Below are 22595 nucleotides of genomic sequence, written 5' to 3'. Positions count from 1 at the left end.
TTTTGAAATTTGTGCAATTCTAGTATCCTCAATTAGCTCAAGGCTAATCGTGGCTCTAGAATGGCGATTTCCTCCCAAACTCCTCACGCCAGAAAAAGTTGGTTTGAAGCTGGTGAGAAGCTTCAGAGGCGGCGGTGAGAGAGGGACTAAGTAAAAAAAATAATAATCTGTTCTGCATCGGATTGATGCCAGGTGTCTCTGGAGCTGATTCACATTAATACTAGCGCCAGAGGCCCCTGGCATGAATTAGATGCATAAAAAATGCATTTACAGGCAACTTCATTACCTTGGCTACTAACCGCTAAGGCAATGAAAGGGTTTCCTACCGGTGCCATGTTTATTGTGGGTAGTGGGGGTGAGTTAAGGTGGTATTTGGCCCTTGTGCATATTTAGGTCTTGCTAGGGGGTTGCGGGTGGAGATAACCCTTCCGTTACCCACCCGGTAGGTATAAACAACCACCAACGGCCAAATACAAACTTCACCCATCCTCGTTGCCCACAATAAACATTTAAAAACACAAAAACCCTACTACCCACCTCCTCGACCCCCAACACATACAGTAAAGTAAGGGGCAAAATAACGATTATCCACATATGGATAATAACTAATTTGCCTATTCAAAATCAAACATTGGCCTGCCAGCAGAAATAAAGTAAATAAAACTTCTACTTACCCCTGCCATGATGAAGGGCATTCTCATCACCATACTCCAGGTCAATGTCCTCCATTGGCAGTAACAGTACAAAATACAATCTAATGGTCCCTAATCCCTTAACAACCTTAGCGGTTAATAACCGCTATAGTAATTAAGGGGTTAACCCCCCTCCCCTGCTACCCACCCAGAAGGCCCAGCCACCCAACCCGAGCCCACTATACCCACCCTCTACCCATTGATTGGCACAGTGGTACACCATGCCCATATAATTTGGGCATGATAAGCCACTACGGTATAGCTTTAATAATCAAAGATATACACAAGCACCTAAAAACACCAATAAAACAACTCAAAAGCCAAATAGTACACATCAATAACATTTATCTATTACTAAAACAGCAAAATAATTCAAATTATGTTATTCCAAAACATAAGAATACAATTAAATAAACACCTATCCAACCAATTCAAGAAATAAAAGCACTAGCCAACAAATCAATTAAATCAATAAAAGCACTGGCCAGCAAATCAATTAAATAAATAAAACCACTTGCCAACAAAACAATTAATTAATTTAAACTGCTAACCAACCCAAAAATGTACTAAAAACAAGCCATCTAAAATCCAAACAATTTAATCATAACAATAAACAGAAATAGAAAAAATAACAATCAATTCAAAACAAGAATTTGCCAAAAAAATGCATTGCCTGTCATTATTCTATTCTTATGTGTTTTGGAATAACATAATTTTAATTATTTTGCTGTTTTGGTAATATTTTATTGATGTGTACTATTCAGCTTTTTAGTTCTTTCATTGTTGGTGTGTTTAGGTGCTTGTGTTATTCTTTTATTCGTGTGTATTTTTGGCCTTAATGATTTGTCTTAGGTTGCCCATTGACTGCTGTAGTGACATCATGCCTAAATTATATGGGGATGATGTACCACTGTGCCAGTCAATGGGTAGAGGGTGGGTATAGTGGGCCCGGGGTGGGTGGTTAGGCCTCCAGGGTGGGTAGCAGGGGAGAGGAGTATCCCCTTAATTAGTATAGTGGTTATTAACTGCTAAGGTGGTTAAGGGGTTAGCGGCTATTAGATTGTATTTTTTCTTGTACTCTTGCTACCAACGGAGGACATGGACCTGGAGTATGGTGACGAGGATGCCCTTCATCATGCCAGGGGTAAGTAGAAGTTTTATTTACTTTATTTATGCTGGCTGGTTGTTTGATTTTGAATGGGCAAATGAGCTATTATCCATATCTGGATAATAGTCATTTTGCCCAGTGGTGGATAGTAGGGTTGTTGTGTTTATTTTTGTTTATTGGGGGTAGATGAATTAGGTGAAGGGGGTAGTAGCCACAAGGGTGGGTGTTTAGCCCTTCCAGGGGGTAGCGGTACTGGTTAACCCATTCATTACATAGCGGTTCCCACCGCTATGGTAGTGAAGGGGTTAACTCATCCTGCAACCTTCCTGGCAGGCCTAACCACCCACCCTGGGGCTACTGCCCCTTCATCCACCCCCTCAGCCCTCACTGCCTTAGCGGCTAGACGCTAAGGTAATAAAGCTGTTTTAATAAAAAATTTATTACTAGTGTACATGAGAAGGGGTTCTCCGGAGCAGAACCGCCTTGATTTCAGGTCCGGGGACACCCTGCTTCCCAAGATATAGGCCCGTTATGGGGTGCCGGTATCTCCTATGCATTTAATGTCCTGGTCACGTGACGCGGGACATTTAAATGCAAAGGAGATACCGGCACCCCATTACGGGGCCTGAATCTCGGGTCTGAAATCAAAGCAGTTCTGCTCTAGAGACCCCCTGCTCACGTACACTAGTAATACATTTTTTATTAAAACCCTGCGATCGCTGGTTAGATATGCACAGGAAGAGGCGGCTCTCTCTGTGCAGCTCTCTATGCAGCTGGGCCAGATAGCTGCAGATCCATGGGTGTGACCTTTTGAGGGAGGCGTATATTACATCGCCGACCCTCGTTAGCTTTGGGTTGGGGAAAGTGGCCTATTCTAGAAGCCTTCATGAAGGCTTTCTAAATACCGTGATAAATACACTGAAAAAAAATGGCGGTGTAACATGCCCAGGGAGATGATTTATGACGGCTACTAGAATAGGACCCTATGTCTTTTTTGAAGTAAGATGCTTACCATAAAGATACTGTATGGCATTTATATCATCTTGAGGAAGGTGAAATTGATTGGGGTCAGTGCTTCTTGAATAAGTTGGATACATCAAGGCGCCAGGGTCCTTGGAATGAGAAAGCCCCAGGGAATGTCCAAACTCATGAGCAGCCACAAGAAACAAATTGTAAGCTAAGAGGAAACACACAAGTATGAATAGAACAGATCATTGTTTTAAATCAATTAATCCTATAAGACCCAAAAGCTTATTGCTAGATTTTTTTTCTCCTATTGCCTTATACTGTATAGTGACAGGTACTGTGATTGTATCAAGAATATTTGGGAGAAAGGTAAGGGATATATATATATATATATATATATATATATATATATATATATATATATATATATATATATATATAAAGCAGAAAATAGCCATGTTAGTCCAGTTGCAGAATAAATGAGTTCTTCAGTATTAGGTGATACCTTTTTTATTGGACTAACAATTTATGTCATAGGACAAGCTATCGAGAGTTCTCCTCTCTTCTTCAGGTCAAGCAATACTGATATACAAAGGATTCAATGGCTAATACAGGGTAGAGAGAGGGGGAAAAAAACCAACAGATATTTACTGTAGATAAGGTAGGGTGTTAAGTGTTTGAAGCCAGGGGACAGTGTCAAAGAAAGGTGGGGAGGGGAAGGGATGCTGGGGGGGGAGAGAAAGTGTGGATAAGAATTGAGGCAAGCAGGATAATTACAAACAATTTTGATAGGGTGTGAGAAAACCAATGTCCACATTAAGTCCTTTGATTTTGGTGTCAAAGAGTCTTATCATTCTGAGTTCAAATGTTTTCCGTTCTTGGGTGCTTTAAAACATTCCATTGAGGATTTTGATTTTTAAATCATTTATGGAATGATCTGGTTGTGAGAAGTGATGTCCCACAGGTGAGCAGTATCTTCCTTCTTCGTGATGGAGTATAGAGTGTCTGTGCATATTCATTCTTCCTTGTAGTTTTTGGCTGGTTTCCCCAATGTAGCAGCCTTGGTCACATTTGTTGCACTGAATCATATACACTATATTTCTGGATGTGCAGCTGTATGATCCTTTAACATTGAATGTTCTATGGTTGTGACTGGCTGTGGGATCTTGGCAAATGTGTTTGCAGAGTTTGCAGCGTTTGTTGCTGCACGGTTTTGTGCCATTATCCATGTCTTTAAATTTGTTGCGAAGTTTTCTGCTGACTAATTTCTGTTTGAGTTTTGGTGGTTGCCGGAATGGGAGGTTTGGGAAAGATTTCTTTTAATGTCGCATCCTCTGTCAGCATGGGTTGCAGATCTTCGATTATTTTTCGTATACCCTCAAGGGTAGGGTTGTATGTGGTCAATTGTGGTATGCGTGTGGTAGGTTCTTTCTGTCTGTATTGTAGCAGGTGTTCTCGTGGGGCTTTTAGTGCAGATGTAATAGTTTTGGCAATGTTCTTTGGTTTGTATCCCTTCTGTCTGAACGATTCGGTCAGGGTTGTGAGATGCCTGTTTCTGTCTTCAGTGTCAGAGCATATGCGGTGGTATCTTATTGCCTGGCTGTGTATGATACCTTGTTTGGTATGAGTGGGATGGAAGTTGGAGTTGTGGAGGTAACTGCATCTGTCAGTTGGTTTCTTGTATACAGATGTGTGTAGTTTGCCATCTTTCAGTGTTACTGTAGTATCTAGAAAGTTTATTCGGTTTGCCGAATAATCAACTTTGAGTTTAATTGATGGATGGAATGAGTTCAGGGACTCGTGGAATTGTTTTAGGTTTTCTTCATCCTCTGTCCATATTATAAACAGGTCATCAATGTATCTGTAATATTTGTAGGGTTTGTGGAGGCATGTAGTTAGGAATCTTTGTTCAAGATTTGCCTTGAAAAGATTGGCATATTGCCGTGCCATCTTGGTACCCATTGCAGTCCTCATTAGTTGTAGGTACATTTCCTTGTTGAAGCTGAAGTAGTTGTGTGTGAGGATGTATTCTATCAGTTTGGTAATTACATCAGCGCTGTATTTCTGATCCAGGGGAGATACACTGGCGACACACTTTATTCGAGCACGGCTAGTCCCGTGAATTCGAGTATACTCGGGTGTATTCAGGTTTCTGATAGTTTTCTGCCAGAGTGCATTGCGTTCTTTTCCGGCAGGGATTTAAGCTTTTTATTCCGGCTTGCTGAAATACTGCAATGCCGTGAAAATACACATGGTGGCGCTTGCGAGCTGTTCTCTGTGAAGCCGTCCCCTATAATGAATTGTAATGCAGTATATATACTGTATATATATATATATACTGTATAACAACAACCCCTATAAGCCCTAACATACAGTACTGTACACATACTGTACAGTACTGTATACTGTATGCATATACATAAATGATACTACTGTATGGGCGGCGGGGGCGTGATGTGTTTGCAGCAGAGAGAGATCCGCTGCTCTCTCTCTGCGCAAACATCGGCAGAATAAAAATTATTTGAAATACATTTTTATTGATAGTGTAGATGTGCAGGGGGTCTCCGGAGCTGAATCGCGTTGGTTTTAGGTCTGGGGACCCCGTGCCCCCCGAGATACAGGCCCCTTTAGGGGGTGACGGTATCCCTCTGCGTTTAAAGGCCCCGATCACGTGACCGCGGCCTGTAAACCAAGCAGAGCAGAGGGATACCGGCACCCCCTAAAGGGGCCTGTATCTCGGGGGGCACGGGGTCCCCAGACCTGAAACCTGTGCGCTTCTGCTCTGGAGACCCTCTGCACATGTACAGTATCAATAAAAGACATACAATATACAGTATAAATAAACACTCGTTCTTTACCTTAGCGTCTATGCGCTATGTTAAAGAAGCATCATTTGTGTATTTTAATAATATTGTACAGTGAGCAGGGGGTTCCCTGAGCCAGAAATTAATGCTCAGGGACCCCCCCTGCTCCTGATCAATATTATTAAAAATACGGAAAATGCTGCGTCATTACCATAGCGGATAGCCGCTAAGGCAATGAAGGGGTTAAGGCATAATAAACAATTAATACATTCAATACATATTTTTCACGTCTGTGTTAAAACTCCCTGCCTTCTCTCTAATCTACTGTATGTAAAAACCCCTCCCCCTTTTCTCGCTTTTAAAACGCCCTGCCTTCTCTCTAATCTATGTAAAACCCCCTCCCCCTATTCTCGCTTTTAAAACGCCCTGCCTTCTCTCTAATCTATGTAAAACCCCCTCCCCCTATTCTCGCTTTTAAAACGCCCTGCCTTCTCTCTAATCTATGTAAAAAAACCCTCCCCCTATCCCCCTATTGTGTGTGTGCGTTAAGCTTCCCTGCAATCTATGTAAAAAAAACCTCCCCCTATTGTGTGTGTGTGTTAAATTTGCCTGGCCTGTGTTTCTGAGTGCTGAGTGCTCTGCGTTAAAGGCCCCGATCACGTGATCGCGGCCTGTAAACCAAGCAGAGCAGAGGGATACCGGCACCCCCTAAAGGGGCCTCTATCTCGGGGGGCACGGGGTCCCCAGACCTGAAACCTGTGCGCTTCAGCTCTGGAGACCCCCTGCACATCTACACTGTGAATAAAACACACACATCATTAAAGAATCATTCTTTAGCTTAGCGGCTATGCGCTATGGTAAAGAAGCAGCATTTCTGTATTTTTAATAATATTGTACAGTGAGCAGGGGGTTCCCTGAGACAGAAATCTAATCTCAGGGGACCCCCTGCTCCTGCACAATATTATTAAAAGTTCAGAAATTATGCTTCATTAGCATAGCGTATAGCCGCTAAGGTAATGAAGGGGTTAAGGCATAATAACCAATAAATACATTCAATACACTACCCACTACCCATGGCAACCTCCGCTGCTGTACAGTAAAACAGAGAAAAAAATGAACACTTTCAAAGTAATGTCCCCTAACCCCTTAATCACCATAGCGGTTATTAACCGCTACAGTCATGAAGGGGTTAACCCACCCTCACCCACCACTCGGGACGCCTACTGTACATACCCTCCCACTCTAACCCCCCACCCTGTGAGGCCTAACCACCCTCAACCCTCACCCACTAACTACCCACAAGGGAGGCCTACCCACATACCGTTGGGGAACATTCCCCCCCCCCCACCCCCCACCCCCCACCCCCCACCCCCAGTACCCGCAATCAAAACAATGCACAGTCCCACAATAAACAGCATTCTATTTATTAAATACATTACCCACCCCCTGTGCCCCCCCCATAAATACAAGATTTATTCTTTTACATTCAGGGTCCATAACGCAGCCCCACGCTAGTCCCCGGTGGGCTGGCAGGGCACCTGGACAGACCTACAGTTTACCAGCAGCATTCCACAGGTTCTGGAGGCCTGCTGGTGGATCCTGCCAGCACCATAGCCCTCAGGTGGTCTCCTTGGGTCACTGTGGAACACAATTGGGTCCCCACGGTAGGCCCAAGGATGTCTGGGAGCCCCGGGTCAAACCCACAGGTGTCTGCGGGGCCTCGGGTGGTTCCCATGGGGGTCTGGGGAACTCACGGGTGCTCACTACGGGTCCGCGGTGCCCGCACAGAAGTGGGACCACACATCATCATCCCCGCACCTACGGGTCGGAGGTGCCCCCACAGAAGTGGGACCACACATCGTCATGCCCGCAGACTACGGGTCCGCGGTGCCCCCACAGAAGTGGGACCACACATCATCATCCCCGCATGTGTCACCCGTGGAACCACCAGCCTGATACCCTTTAGGATACCCGGGGATTCCCGCGGGTGGTCTCCAGAGGTCCCACGCAAAACCACGGAAGTAACCCTGAATGTAAAAAAAATAAACCTGGCCTATACATTCAATACATACACCCTCCCCCCCAACACCTACAGTACAATAATGTGCAAAATAACTATTATCCAGATATGGATAATAGATTAATTGCCCATTATTAAAAACATTAACTAGCATATACAAATAAATAAAGTACTACTGACCTCATCAATACGAAGTGTCCGATGCCAGCGCCTTCCTTCTCTTGCCCACACAATACATAGCCAAAACCAAGGCAATACATTGCAAGTACATTCAGATATCAATTAACCCCTTAAACACCTTATCGGATAATAACCGCAAAGGTAATTAAGGGGTTAAGCCACACAGGCACGATACCCACCCTTCACCCATGAATTTGTACTGTGGCTTCATCATGCAACTATATACTGTATATATATACTGTATATATATATATACCGAGAGACAGAGAGAAAGAGAGAGAGAGAGAGAGAGATATATACAGTATATATATATATATATATATACACACACGTTATATACACACCCATGATAAACCAATATACAGTACAAATAAATGTAGAAGGGTTATCAAAAGCACTGTCCTACAACCAAACACTTCTCCATACATACACACTAAATTAAAATCAATTTCCTTTAATATTCATAACTGATCTCTCAATCTACTGTAAATCATCACTAAACCTCTGAAAAGCCATTTAAACAACTTACATTCCAATATAAATGATGCCTAAATATCTATGCACCATATACATTCTGCAAATTAATCAACCAAGTAAACAAAACTCAATTAGCAATCATTATTTACATCCCTAAACAATTCACACTAGATCCCGAACAATAAAACCATTAACAAATTCACGCCTAGAGCAGAACAATTAAGCCTTTGAAAAAATATAAGTACCGACAAAAATACAACCTTTACAAACCAAGCCTATCCCTGACCTTCCTCAAACACACAATACAATACCAAGGAATACATCTATCTAATTTTAAAATACTTTAAACTCACAATAAAGCATAGCAGCATACACAAAATAATTTAAAACACATCTAATCCAGCTTTTAAAACAACATCATTTCTTACCCTGTACTGTACTGTATGTATATATCTCTCTAGACATATACAGTATACATACATACATACAGTGGCAAGAAATGATATACCACAAAAAAAAAAAAAATACACATGTTAAAAAATCTTTTGAAAAAATTAACAAGTTAAATAAAATACATTTCTTTACTGTAGTTCACTTACCATTACTTGCCCCCACCGACTCCCGTTGCGCAGCTTACTCACGAACCAATCCACGATCAGGAACCCATAAAATAATAAACCATTCAAAATAATAAACATTAATCTAAAAATCCAAACCAATCCACGGGTCTTCTACTTGTAATACATCTTCATCTGTATTCTTCTTTCTTCTATCTCCTTCCGGGCGGGGCAGGGCGTGGTCTTCTTTCCATCATCGGCCACGCCCTTGTCTTTTTTCTTCTCCGGAGGTCCTTCCTCCGCGGCGTCTGGCTGCAAAATGAGACGACATAGGCTTTTAAAGGCCTATGACGTCACATTTTTCGTCATGGTTCCCACGGTCCTGATTGGACCGTGAAAACCATGTGTTTTGGCCGATAAAAAAAAAATGATGACGTCACTTAAAGGGAATGAAAGCACAGCCAATCAGAATGGCTTTGCTTCAATTGCCTTTAAGATGACGTCATGAAAAGGCACATGGCTGCCCTCACATGGTATGGTAGCCAATCAGAGCGTGGGAACTTTATCCCTACTCTGATTGGCTCTGGTATACCATGTGTCAGGGGCTTGGGGGAGAAAGGATGTGACGTCAATAAGGATAAAGTTCCCACGCTCTGATTGGCTACCGTACCACGTGACAGGTTTTCATTGACGTCACATCCTTTCTCCCCCAAGCCCCTGACACATGGTATACCAGAGCCAATCAGAGTAGGGATAAAGTTCCCACGCTCTGATTGGCTCTAGTACCATGTGTGCACGGCCATGTGCCTTTTCATGACGTCATCTTAAAGGCAATTGAAGCAAAGCCATTCTGATTGGCTGTGCTTTCATTCCCTTTAAGTGACGTCATCATTTTTTTTTTATCGGCCAAAACACATGGTTTTCACGGTCCAATCAGGACCGTGGGAACCATGACGAAAAATGTGACGTCATAGGCCTTTAAAAGCCTATGTCGTCTCATTTTGCAGCCAGACGCCGCGGAGGAAGGACCTCCGGAGAAGAAAAAAGACAAGGGCGTGGCCGATGATGGAAAGAAGACCACGCCCTGCCCCACCCGGAAGGAGATAGAAGAAAGAAGAATACAGATGAAGATGTATTACAAGTAGAAGACCCGTGGATTGATTTTGATTTTTAGTTTAATGTTTATTATTTTGAATGGTTTATTATTTTATGGGTTCCTGATCGTGGATTGGTTCGTGAGTAAGCTGCGCAACGGGAGTCGGTGGGGGCAAGTAATGGTAAGTGAACTACAGTAAATAAATGTATTTTATTTAACTTGTTAATTTTTTCAAAAGGTTTTTTAACATGTGTATTTTTTTTTTTTTTGTGGTATATAATTTCTTGCCACTGTATGTATGTATGTATGTACAATATATATGTCTAGAGAGATATACTGTACAGTATACATTCAGGGTAAGAAACGATGATGTTTTAAAAGCTGGATTAGATGTGTTTTTAATTATTTTGTGAGTTTAAAGTATTTTAAAATTAGATAGATGTATTATTCCTTGGTATTGTATTGTGTGTTTGAGGAAGGTCAGGGATAGATAGCCTTGGTTGTAAAGGTTGTATTTTTGTCGGTACTTATATTTTTTCAAAGGCTTAATTGTTCTGCTCTAGGCGTGAATCTGTTAATGGTTTCATTGTTCGTGATTGAGTGTGAAATGTTTAGGGATGTAAATAATGATTGCTAATTGATTTTTGTTTACGTTGATTAATTTGCAGAATGTATACAGTATGGTGCATAGATTTTATGCATTTTGGAATGTGACTTTTTTCATTAGTTTGTGATCATATACAGTACAGTAGATTGTGAGATCAGTTAGGATTTTTAAAGGAAATTGATTTTAATGTAGTGTCTGTATGGAGACGTGTTTGGTTGTAGGGCAGTATGCTTTTGATAACCCTTCTACATTTATTTGTACTGTATATTGGTTTATCATGGGTGTGTACTGTATATAACGTGTGTGTATATATATATATATATATATATACAGTATATATATATATATATAATATATATATATATATATATATATATATATATATATATATATATATATATATATATATATATATATACAGTGCTCGACAAATAATGATAACCAGTCGCCCGTTGCGAGTGGATTTAGGCAGCTGGCGACCCGTGCTGCAGCTCAATGAATTCCCCTGCTCGTGCCAATTTTTTTTTTTTTTTTAAATAAATAAATAAATAATCCCCCTCCCTGATTGGGTTAAAAAAAAAGTTAAAAAAAATGGCGGCAAATCCTGTGGTCCCGGCGCGCGTGCACAGGGCAAGCAGAGTGTCCTGCCATTTGCGCTGCCTGTTCCCCCCAGCAACCCAGAATCCCCCGCATCCCTCCCCCCCCACTCCCCACGTGGGATGGAGGGGGAAGCCCAAACCAAGCCCCGCGCGCAACCCAGCCCCCCCCTCCGCTCCCCACGTGGGACGGAGGGGGAAGCCCAAAACAAGCGCCGCGCGCGATCCAGCCCCCCACACCCTCCCCCCTCCGCTCCCCACGTGGGACGGAGGGGGAAGCCCAAAACAAGCGCGCGATCCAGCCCCCCCGCACCCTCCGCTCCCCACGTGGGACGGAGGGGGAAGCCCAAAACAACCACGCGATCCAGCCCCCCCGCACCCTCCGCTCCCCACGTGGGACGGAGGGGGAAGTGCCAACCCAGCTTCCCCCGTGCGCGCCTCCTGCGCTAGTCCGCCTCCTGCCCATGATCTCCCCCTAATCACCTGCCCCCGATCCTCGCTTGCTGCCCGGGGGTGTCCGGGGAGCGTGCTGCGGCGTCGGCCGCTTCGGGGGGGGGGACCTGCTGCTGCTGCTGCTGCTGCTGCTGCTGCGCTGTGTGTCCCATGTCTTGGAGAGGGCCCACTGCCGTGCGGAGACCCCACTGCTGCCACGTGTGACCCGGTGAGTGTGTGAGTGACAGACTGAGTGTCTGTGAGTGTGTGAGTGTGCCTGTGTGCCTGTGAGTTTGTCAGTGTGCCTGTGTGTCTGTCAGTGTGCCTGTGTGTCTGTGAGTGTGCCTGTGTGTCTGTGAGTGTGCCTGTGTGTCTGTGAGTGTGCCTGTGTGTCTGTGCGTGTGCCTGTGTGTCTGTGCGTGTGCCTGTGTGTCTGTCAGTGTGCCTGTGTGTCTGTCAGTGTGCCTGTGTGTCTGTCAGTGTGCCTGTGTGTCTGTCAGTGTGCCTGTGTGTATGCCTGTCTGTGTGTCTGTGTGTCTGTGTGTGTGCCTGTCTGTGTGTCTGTGTGCCTGTCTGTGTGCCTGTGTGTCTGTGAGTGTGTCTGTGAGTGTGCCTGTGTGTCTTTGAGTGTGCCTGTGTGTCTGTGAGTGTGCCTGTGTGTCTGTGAGTGTGCCTGTGTGTCTGTGAGTGTGCCTGTGTGTCTGTGAGTGTGCCTGTGTGTCTGTGAGTGTGCCTGTGTGTCTGTGAGTGTGCCTGTGTGTCTGTGAGTGTGCCTGTGTGTCTGTGCGTGTGCCTGTGTGTCTGTCAGTGTGCCTGTGTGTCTGTCAGTGTGCCTGTGTGTCTGTCAGTGTGCCTGTGTGTCTGTCAGTGTGCCTGTGTGTATGCCTGTCTGTGTGTCTGTGTGTCTGTGTGTGTGCCTGTCTGTGTGTCTGTGTGCCTGTCTGTGTGCCTGTGTGTCTGTGAGTGTGTCTTTGAGTGTGCCTGTGTGTCTGTGAGTGTGCCTGTGTGTCTGTGAGTGTGCCTGTGTGTCTGTGAGTGTGCCTGTGTGTCTGTGAGTGTGCCTGTGTGTCTGTGAGTGTGCCTGTGTGTCTGTGAGTGTGCCTGTGTGTCTGTCAGTGTGCCTGTGTGTCTGTCAGTGTGCCTGTGTGTCTGTCAGTGTGCCTGTGTGTGTGCCTGTCTGTGTGTGTGCCTGTCTGTGTGCCTGTGTGTCTGTGTGTGTCTGTGTGTGTGTGTGAGTGAGTGTCTCTGAGTGTGTGTCTGTGAGTCTTCTGCGTGAGTGTGTCTCTGCGTGAGTGTCTGCGTGAGTGTGTCTCTGCGTGTCTGTGAGTGTCTGAGTGAATGAGAGTGAGTGTGTGTTTGTGAGTGTCACCCTCTCCCTGTGTCGCCCTCGCCTTCTCCCTGTCGCCCTCTCCCTGTGTCACCCTCGCCCTCTCTCTGTCTTTGTCTCTCATTCTCTCTGTGTGTGTTCTGTGTCTCTCTTTTTTTGTCTCTCATTTTTGTGTGTTTCTCATTTTTGTGTGTCTCTCATTTTTGTGTGTCTCTCATTTTTGTGTGTCTCTCATTTTTGTGTGTCTCTCTTTTTCTGTGTGTCTCTCTTTTTCTGTGTGTCTCTCTTTTTCTGTGTGTGTCTCTCTTTTTCTGTGTGTGTCTCTCTTTTTCTGTGTGTGTCTCTCTTTTTCTGTGTGTGTCTCTCTTTTTCTGTGTGTGTCTCTCTTTTTCTGTGTGTGTCTCTCTTTTTCTGTGTGTGTCTCTCTTTTTCTGTGTGTGTCTCTCTTTTTCTGTGTGTGTCTCTTTTTCTGTGTGTGTCTCTCTTTTTCTGTGTGTGTCTCTCTTTTTCTGTGTGTGTCTCTCTTTTTCTGTGTGTGTCTCTCTTTTTCTGTGTGTCTCTCTCTGTCTGTCTCTCTCTGTCTGTCTCTCTCTGTCTGTCTTTCTCTATCTGTCTCTCTCTATCTGTCTCTCTCTATCTGTCTCTCTGGCCGAGTCCATAGAAGGACAGGCCGCGCTGAGCCGTGCGGACGCTCCGCGCTGAGCCCCTGCATACTCAATGAGGATGCCTTGAGAGGGGGCTCACGTGAGCGTCCGCAGGCGTGCTGAGACGCTGGAGTTTTCAGCCGACAGCCAAGCTGTTTTTCAGAGCACTGTCGGCTGAAAACATCCAATCAGCGCGGAGCAGCGTCAACGTCACGGCGCCTTGACGTCTCTTTATCTGTCTCTCTCTGTCTCTCTCTCTGTCTCTCTGTCTCTCTCTCTGTCTCTCTCTCTGTCTCTCTCTCTGTCTCTCTCTCTGTCTCTCTCTCTCCCACTCTCTCTCTCTGTCTCTCCCACTCTCTCTCTGTCTCTCCCACTCTCTCTCTCTGTCTCTCCCACTCTCTTTCTGTCTCTCCCACTCTCTTTCTGTCTCTCCCACTCTCTTTCTGTCTCTCCCACTCTCTCTCTGTCTCTCCCACTCTCTCTCTGTCTCTCCCACTCTCTCTCTGTCTCTCCCACTCTCTCTCTGTCTCTCCCACTCTCTCTCTGTCTCTCCCACTCTCTCTCTGTCTCTCCCACTCTCTCTCTGTCTCTCCCACTCTCTCTGTCTCTCCCACTCTCTCACTCTCTCTCCCACTCTCTCTCTCTCCCACTCTCTCTCTCTCCCACTCTCTCTCTCTCCCACTCTCTCTCTCTCCCACTCTCTCTCTCTCCCACTCTCTCTCTCTCCCACTCTCTCTCTCTCCCACTCTCTCTCTCTCCCACTCTCTCCCACTCTTTCCCACTCTCACTCTCTCCCACTCTCACTCTCTCCCACTCTCTCTCTCCCACTCTCTCTCTCTCCCACTCTCTCTCTCTCCCACTCTCTCACTCTCTCACTCTCTCACTCTCTCACTCTCTCTCTCTCTCTCTCTCTCTCTCTCTCGCTCTCTCTCTCTCTCTCTCTCTCTCTCTCTCTCTCTCTCTCTCTCACTCACTCACTCTCACTCTCTCCCACACTCTCTCTCTCTCTCCCCCACACACTCTCTCTCTCTCTCCCCCACACACTCTCGCTCTCTCCCCCACACACTCTCACACTATGGATCTGGATATCTTAACTGCCCTATACTACACTGAAATAACCTATACTGCTTACTTCCAGATCTGACTCAAGCTTCACACGGAAGACATCGAACCCCCCCTAACCCAGAAGACAGGTAACGAACACCTCCCCTCCAATGTATAACATTGCGGGAATGAGGGTACCTGGACTTTGAGGGTCTGCGGATCAGGTAAGATCCCAGACGGGATTGCTGCTTTAAATATTGTGAAGCGGGGGCATCCAGACACTAGTTAAGGGGTGCAGGAAACTAGTCATCCACATCTGGCTTTTTTTTTCTAGATTCGACATTTATACACACACACACACCAAGGACTAATTGTAGTATAATGTAATACAATAAATAAACTAATATCAAAAACGAATGTTCTTATTAGGAATTTATTCAATTTATTTAATTTATGGCTTTTTTTTAAATGCGTGGCTGGGGGCGGGACTAGAGGCGGGGTTGGGGGCGGGACTAGGGGCGGGACTAGGTGGCGAGTAGATTTTTTGGTTCGGCGAGTAGATTTTTGGGTGATTTGTCAAGCACTGTATATATATATATATATATATATATATACTGTATATATATCTCTCTCTCTCTCTCTCTTTCTCTGTCTCTCTGTATATATATATACAGTATATATATATAGTTGCATGATGAAGCCACAGTACAAATTCATGGGTGAAGGGTGGGTATCGTGCCTGTGTGGCTTAACCCCTTAATTACCTTTGCGGTTATTATCCGATAAGGTGTTTAAGGGGTTAATTGATATCTGAATGTAATTGCAATGTATTGGCTTGGTTTTGGCTATGTTTTGTGTGGGCAAGAGAAGGAAGGCGCTGGCGTCGGACACTTCGTATTGATGAGGTCAGTAGTACTTTATTTATTTGTATATGCTAGTTAATGTTTTTAATAATGGGCAATTAATCTATTATCCATATCTGGATAATAGTTATTTTGCACATTATTGTACTGTAGGTGTTGGGGGGGAGGGTGTATGTATTGAATGTATAGGCCAGGTTTATTTTTTTACATTCAGGGTTACTTCCGTGGTTTTGCGTGGGACCTCTGGAGACCACCCGCGGGAATCCTCGGGTATCCTAAAGGGTATCAGGCTGGTGGTTCCACGGGTGACACATGCGGGGATGATGATGTGTGGTCCCACTTCTGTGGGGGCACCGCGGACCCGTAGTCTGCGGGCATGACGATGTGTGGTCCCACTTCTGTGGGGGCACCTCCGACCCGTAGGTGCGGGGATGATGATGTGTGGTCCCACTTCTGTGCGGGCACCGCGGACCCGTAGTGAGCACCCGTGAGTTCCCCAGACCCCCATGGGAACCACCCGAGGCCCCGCAGACACCTGTGGGTTTGACCCGGGGCTCCCAGACATCCTTGGGCCTACCGTGGGGACCCAATTGTGTTCCACAGTGACCCAAGGAGACCACCTGAGGGCTATGGTGCTGGCAGGATCCACCAGCAGGCCTCCAGAACCTGTGGAATGCTGCTGGTAAACTGTAGGTCTGTCCAGGTGCCCTGCCAGCCCACCGGGGACTAGCGTGGGGCTGCGTTATGGACCCTGAATGTAAAAGAATAAATCTTGTATTTATGGGGGGGCACAGGGGGTGGGTAATGTATTTAATAAATAGAATGCTGTTTATTGTGGGGCTGTGCATTGTTTTGATTGCGGGGACTGGGGGTGGGGGGTGGGGGGTGGGGGGGGGGAATGTTCCCCAACGGTATGTGGGTAGGCCTCCCTTGTGGGTAGTTAGTGGGTGAGGGTTGAGGGTGGTTAGGCCTCACGGGGTGGGGGGTTAGAGTGGGAGGGTATGTACAGTAGGCGTCCCGAGTGGTGGGTGAGGGTGGGTTAACCCCTTCATGAGTGTAGCGGTTAATAACCGCTATGGTGATTAAGGGGTTAGGGGACATTACTTTGAAAGTGTTCATTTTTTTCTCTGTTTTACTGTACAGCAGCGGAGGTTGCCATGGGTAGTGGGTAGTGTATTGAATGTATTTATTGGTTATTATGCCTTAACCCCTTCATTACCTTAGCGGCTATACGCTATGCTAATGAAGCATCATTTCTGAACTTTTAATAATATTGTGCAGGAGCAGGGGGTCCCCTGAGATTAGATTTCTGTCTCAGGGAACCCCCTGCTCACTGTACAATATTATTAAAAATACAGAAATGCTGCTTCTTTACCATAGCGCATAGCCGCTAAGCTAAAGAATGATTCTTTAATGATGTGTGTGTTTTATTCACAGTGTAGATGTGCAGGGGGTCTCCAGAGCTGAAGCGCACAGGTTTCAGGTCTGGGGACCCCGTGCCCCCCGAGATACAGGCCCCTTTAGGGGGTGCCGGTATCCCTCTGCTCTGCTTTGTTTAACAGGCCCCGGTCACGTGATCGGGGCCTTTAACGCAGAGGGATACCGGCACCCCCTAAAGGGGCCTGTATCTCGGGGGCACGGGGTCCCCCGACCTGAAACCTGTGCGGTTCAGCTCCCGAGACCCCCTGCACATCTACACTATAAATAAAAATGTATTTCAAATGTATTTATTTGTATTTATTTATTTATTTATTTATTGCGGGGATGCTGTGTGTGATAATTTTTTATTGTGTTTAGCTGGGGTGGGTGACGGGGTTTATAAATGTGAGTTTATAAATAAAATAAAGAATATTATTTCTAGGGGCCTTAGAACAGAAGTTCCCACGCCAATTGCGCGCTCATTGCTCTTTTGTTACAATGTTGCTGGTCTTGCGGGTTTGCAGTCTGGCAGCAAAAAGCAGTTTGTACAGTAGTACTGAGTGTGAGATAAATTAAGCAGTTCTTTTATTGCTGAAGTCGCCACCAAAATCTTTTATTTACAAATACAGTACAAAAACCGTGCAACACACAACAACATTCAGTATCCTTTGTTTAAGTACAGCAGGTACTATAGGGTAAAACATGTACTGTACAGTACAGCACAATATTACAGTATGGTCTCACTGAAAGTCCTCCCCATTTTCCATCCATGGCCGATTCCTTGCATGGCGCAAAACGCCATTAATGCAGTCTCTAACGCCTCTCATTACAGGATCTGTAACAGGGTAATAGCGCTGCATTTCTTCCACAATCTTTTTCCTTAAATTAGAAGGAAGGGCCTTTTTTTGGCGATTCCCATCATAGTTCACTTTGAACACCCACTCGCAGTACAATGTGTAGGGAACATGGTGTTTAAATATGATCAAGGCATACTTGTGTGGTATACCAGCACTCCTCACCCTATACTTCTCCCTCAGCGCCGGTGTCAGATCGCACAGGGAGATGTCGGGCTCTGTTTGTATGCGAGCGGGTGTAGGAGGTCTTTTGGGAGTGGGTGTACTTGAGGCGATGGGCAATGGTAGGGTGTCTGGGAGGAAGCTTTCCTCCGGTAGTGGTCGCCGGGTTGTCTCCTGGCGTGGTCTTGATGGGGTTGTCATGTCCTCCTCAATAGCATAGTACACTGCATCTTCTGGTGGAGGGGGTGTGCTTGGTGATGGAAGGGGGTCGAAGGTACCATGCATCACATCCATGTCACCCCCCTGCTCCAGCGTCGGGGAAACAGGGGCATTAACACCGAGCAAATAATGTATGCCCGCTATGTCTGCCTCTATCTTGTCCATCCGTTGATCCATCCGTTGCTCCATATGTAGCATCCGTTGATCCAGCCGTTGCTCCATTTGTAGCATCCGTTGCTCCATATGTAGCACCGACTCCAGAAGCAGATCTAGCTTTGCCAGCACACTAGAATTCCCGGGGAGATCCACACTTAGCCCATTCAGGATTCGGTCTAACGAGCTGCTTGTGCATGGCATCTGGAGATCTGGGGGGATGGGTGCAACGGAGGATGAGATGGGTGTTCTCTGGAGAGAAGCGGCATCGATGGAGAGTGGAAGAGGTGACCTGGGGATGCCCGGTACAGGAGAAGCTGCAGCGTCGTCGAAGAGGGATGGAGAAGGTGACCGCTGGATTTCCGGGAGAGAAGCAGAGTCGTCCAAGAGCAAAGGAGACAGTGACCCGTGGATTTCAGAGGCAGCAGCATCTTCAGATGGAACCGGAGAAGATGGGGGTGGAGAAGCCGGGCTGAAGATTTCTGGGACAGCTACAGCAGAGTCGTCGAAGCTTATGGGAGCAAGTGGTCTGCGGATTCGGTGAGTTGGCTGCCATTCGTTTTGCGTACCGAGCACAGTACCGTATTTCTTCTTCACATAATAAGGCTGACGTGTTTTAAAAGCCTTAGCCTTTGGGGTCAGCAGAAGGTTTTCTTTGTTGGCCTTAGCCTGTCGCTTTGCCTTTGGCTTGGAAACGGTAACTGCCTTTCTTTTTTTCAGTGTGGCAGGCACAGCAGAGGTGAGATGGTTCTTCCGTCCATAGAACCGGGGATGCTCCATGTAAGCGGGAGGCACAATGCAGTATCTGGACAATGGCTCAGATAAAGATCAGCAAGTGGTGGGCTATGCAACGTGTACAACCTTTTATGCATGGTGGCCAGGTACAGGTGTTGAAAGTGGGTGGTCTGTAATGTGAGTCATTAACATATAAATACACCATCCATTTTGTGGATTCACTGCACATTGAATACACATCGACTAAACATCGAATACACATTCTTGTGTTTGTATTTATTTCTACAGTACTCGCAGCAATGCCTGTTAAGAAGATTTCAAAGGATCTCAGCATGAGAATGAAGGAGATGTACACGAACGGAAAACGAATTGCAGATATCCAGCGCTGGTTAACTGCTTCTGGCCTCGTTGTGCCATCAAGCACCGTGTGCTATCATGCACAAGGAAAAAACAGAGACCGCAAAAAGGCACCAAAGATAACAAATGCGTTATTACTGTATACTGTATTTATAAAACTTAACCAAAAAAAATATAGAAAACTGTAGTGTACATCTACAGTATACCGTATTTATATAGTATATTTATATTACAACAGTATATACTGTAGTGTACTGTATGTGTGGTCAATTTATATTTTTTGTGCAGCAGTATACACTTTTGGTATATTGCAATTCATCTTACAACGGAATATACAGTATATGATGTGTATTTATTATGATATAACAACAGTATACCGTATTTATATAGTATATTTATTATATTACAACAGTATATACTGTAGTGTATGTGTGGTCAATTTATATTTTTTGTGCAGCAGTATACACTTTTGGTATATTGCAATTCATCTTACAACAGAATATACAGTATATGATGTGTATTTATTATGATATAACAACAGTATATTTATATAGTATATTTATATTACAACAGTACTGTATACTGTATATTTTGTCTATTTATATTTATAGTACAGCAGTATACATTTTTTGTATATTTATATTTACTGTATATTACAACATTACATGTACAGTATACAGTATACATTTTATATTGCTGCATATTAATAACACAATATAATTTCTTTGCATTGTAGGGAGACTACTCTTCTGGTGGACAGAATAAGTGAGGAGAATGATGAGAGGAGCGCATTAAGGGTTAAAAACACTCTTCAGGAAAACCACAATCTGACTGTATCCGAGAGCAGCATAAAGAAGATGAGACGCAGAATTGGATGGAAATATGGACGTGTGAGGTTAGTACTGGACAGTACAGGAGGAACTGTAAAGTAAAAGTGTTGTTTTGCAAACTGTACTGCGCTGTGACGCTAAAAATTTTTATTCATTGTCATTACAGAGCGTACCCCATGATACGGGACGCAAACAAAATCAAAAGAGTGCTCCAGGCCCAGGCATGGATCGACAGCGGTGAGACTTTCCAGGATTGCATCTTCACTGATGAGTCTACTGTGTCGCTGGAGAGATTTGCAAGATTTGCGTTCCACAAAAAAGGCCGCATAACTTTGAAGCCACGGCCAAAACACCCTGTGAAGCTGCATGTGTGGGGTGCCATCTCTAGGCGTGGACCGGGATGCATTGTCGTCTTTGAAGGTACAATTTCTCAAATATAATGCCGCCTAATGCACTGTACTTGACTAGTGTTGCCTTACCGTATGCACTGTACTGTACTATTGAGCACTTTTCTTTTCTTACTATAGGAATCATGAATAAAGATTTCTTCCAAGACAACATTGTGCCCGTGATAGTGCGATACATCACACAAGACTTTCCCAATGGTCATCGCTTTTACCAGGACAATGATCCCAAGCACACCGCGTCGACGGCGCATATCCTTGAGCGCGGCATCAACTGGGTGAAGACGCCAGCGGAGTAAGTGCAGTAGACCGTGTCCCATTTATATGTTCCCCACTGTTTTTACTGTGTACTGTATCTCTTAAACTAATTGTCCTTTCTTTCCAATCACAGATCACCAGACTTCAATCCGATCGAAATGATCTGGCATCTGAAGGACCACATCCGTAAAGTGGCGAAACCCTCCAAGAAGGACGAGTTGTATACAGCCATAATGAGTTTTTGGAACGATGTACTCACCGTGGAACGATGCAATAAATATATAGACCATATTGCCACTGTGTTGCCCATTGTCATCGCGTGCAATGGGCAAGCATCAGGAAAGTAGTACAGTGCTGTAGTATTGTACAGTAAGTACAGTATGATACAGGTAAGTATGGCACAGATTTTTTCTTTCCCAATAGTCAGATTATACAGTAGTTCCAGTATACAGTACAGTAGACTAGTTTGACAGTACTACAGTAACTGCCTACTAACTGCTCCATTTTTTTCTTTCCAGAGAAAGCTGCACCAGCCACCTACTGTACAGTAGTTCTACCATAATACAGTACGCACATACAGTACAGTACAGTAACTGAACAAAGTTTTTGTTTTCTTGTCGTTCCAGGAAAAAGGGTGCCCAAGGGGGAGGGGGGGCCTTGTGTTCGTCAAATCTGCTTGTGCAGTCAAATGTACAGTATATAAACAGCAGTAATGATGTACACAAAACCTCTCCTCTCTCAATGAACTACTGTACTATTATTTCACATTACTGTATATTATACGATTATTTCACATTACTGTATATTTATCCTGTATATTTTCAGTAATTTAGAAGCAGTGGCTGTTCTGAACAGAACAGTTACTGTAAGCAAACGGATGCACATCAGATTTACATTTCAAATTCGAGAGGGGATTTTTCCAAAGCAGACAGGCCTCCCTCTAAGGAAGGTGGATGGTGGGATGATACAGTACTCTGGCTGGCCTCCTGCTGAATCTTGTTACCGTAGCCAGCCCAGGGCCAGATTAACAAAACAATGGCTTGGATTGGATTAGTCAGACGATTGATGCTTGGCCAGGGAGGGATTAAAAACTCTAAAGGAGGGGGTGGGTGGTGTAGCTGTAGGATTGTACTGGAGGGGGTGGGTGGTGTAGCTGTAGGATTGTACTGTGTCAGTATTTCCAACGGCAGGTCACCCTAATAATTGCATGAATAAACCCCCAAAGACAAGGCCCAAATATAGTACAGTATACTGTATACTGCATACTGTATACAGTACAGAGCTGTATACTGTATTATAAATAAATAATCATACAGTACTGTACAGTATGTATTATTGTGTGTTGATGTTTTGAATTGCTGTTAACTTGAAATGTTTCACCATTGTATTGTACTGTATTTGTAAATAAAAGTTTTTTGTGGCGACTTCAGCAATAAAAGAACTGCTTAATTTATCTCACATAAAGTACGTGAATACGACCGCAATCACCATTGTACAGTAAATGGGTGCATAGGATGGAACGACAGGTGCTAAAGGGGTATAAATATGATATTTATCAGTGTTGATCAAAGAGAGTTGATCAGAAGGATTCCCCTTATAAAGTATACAGCACTCTATTGTCATTCATACAGTATACTGTAGTAAAGGGTAGACAACACATGGTCTTGCAGTATACTGTATTACTAAAAATCTGTCAGGTTGACCAGAATCACTGCGGATATCGGAAAATAATACAATTTTATTAATTCTACGTAGAATTAATAAAATTGTATTATTTTCCGATATCCGCAG

At 44.6% G+C, this 22595-nt stretch overlaps 1 protein-coding gene across 4 annotated transcripts in view; it reads right to left on the bottom strand.

Annotated features, from left to right (window-relative positions):
- The window catches only part of LOC142490305 (matrix metalloproteinase-18-like), a 118695-nt gene that overhangs the window by 47609 nt on the left and 48491 nt on the right, over positions 1 to 22595 (bottom strand). For 3 of the 4 annotated variants that reach the window (XR_012800027.1, XM_075592415.1, XM_075592418.1), the window contains one exon: positions 2813 to 2977. The exons of the other annotated variant lie outside the window; for it this stretch is intronic. Coding sequence is in view for 2 of the 3 variants with exons in the window: in XM_075592415.1 (XP_075448530.1) it covers positions 2813 to 2977 (165 nt within the window). In the remaining variant the exon portion in view is untranslated. The remainder of the gene's footprint in view (positions 1 to 2812; positions 2978 to 22595) is intronic. 4 annotated transcript variants of the gene reach the window in all.

This window comes from Ascaphus truei, chromosome 3, assembly GCF_040206685.1.
Source record: "Ascaphus truei isolate aAscTru1 chromosome 3, aAscTru1.hap1, whole genome shotgun sequence".
Lineage (NCBI taxonomy): Eukaryota > Metazoa > Chordata > Amphibia > Anura > Ascaphidae > Ascaphus > Ascaphus truei.
Note: the sequence above shows the minus strand (reverse complement) of the source record. Positions and strands in the feature narration are given on the sequence as shown.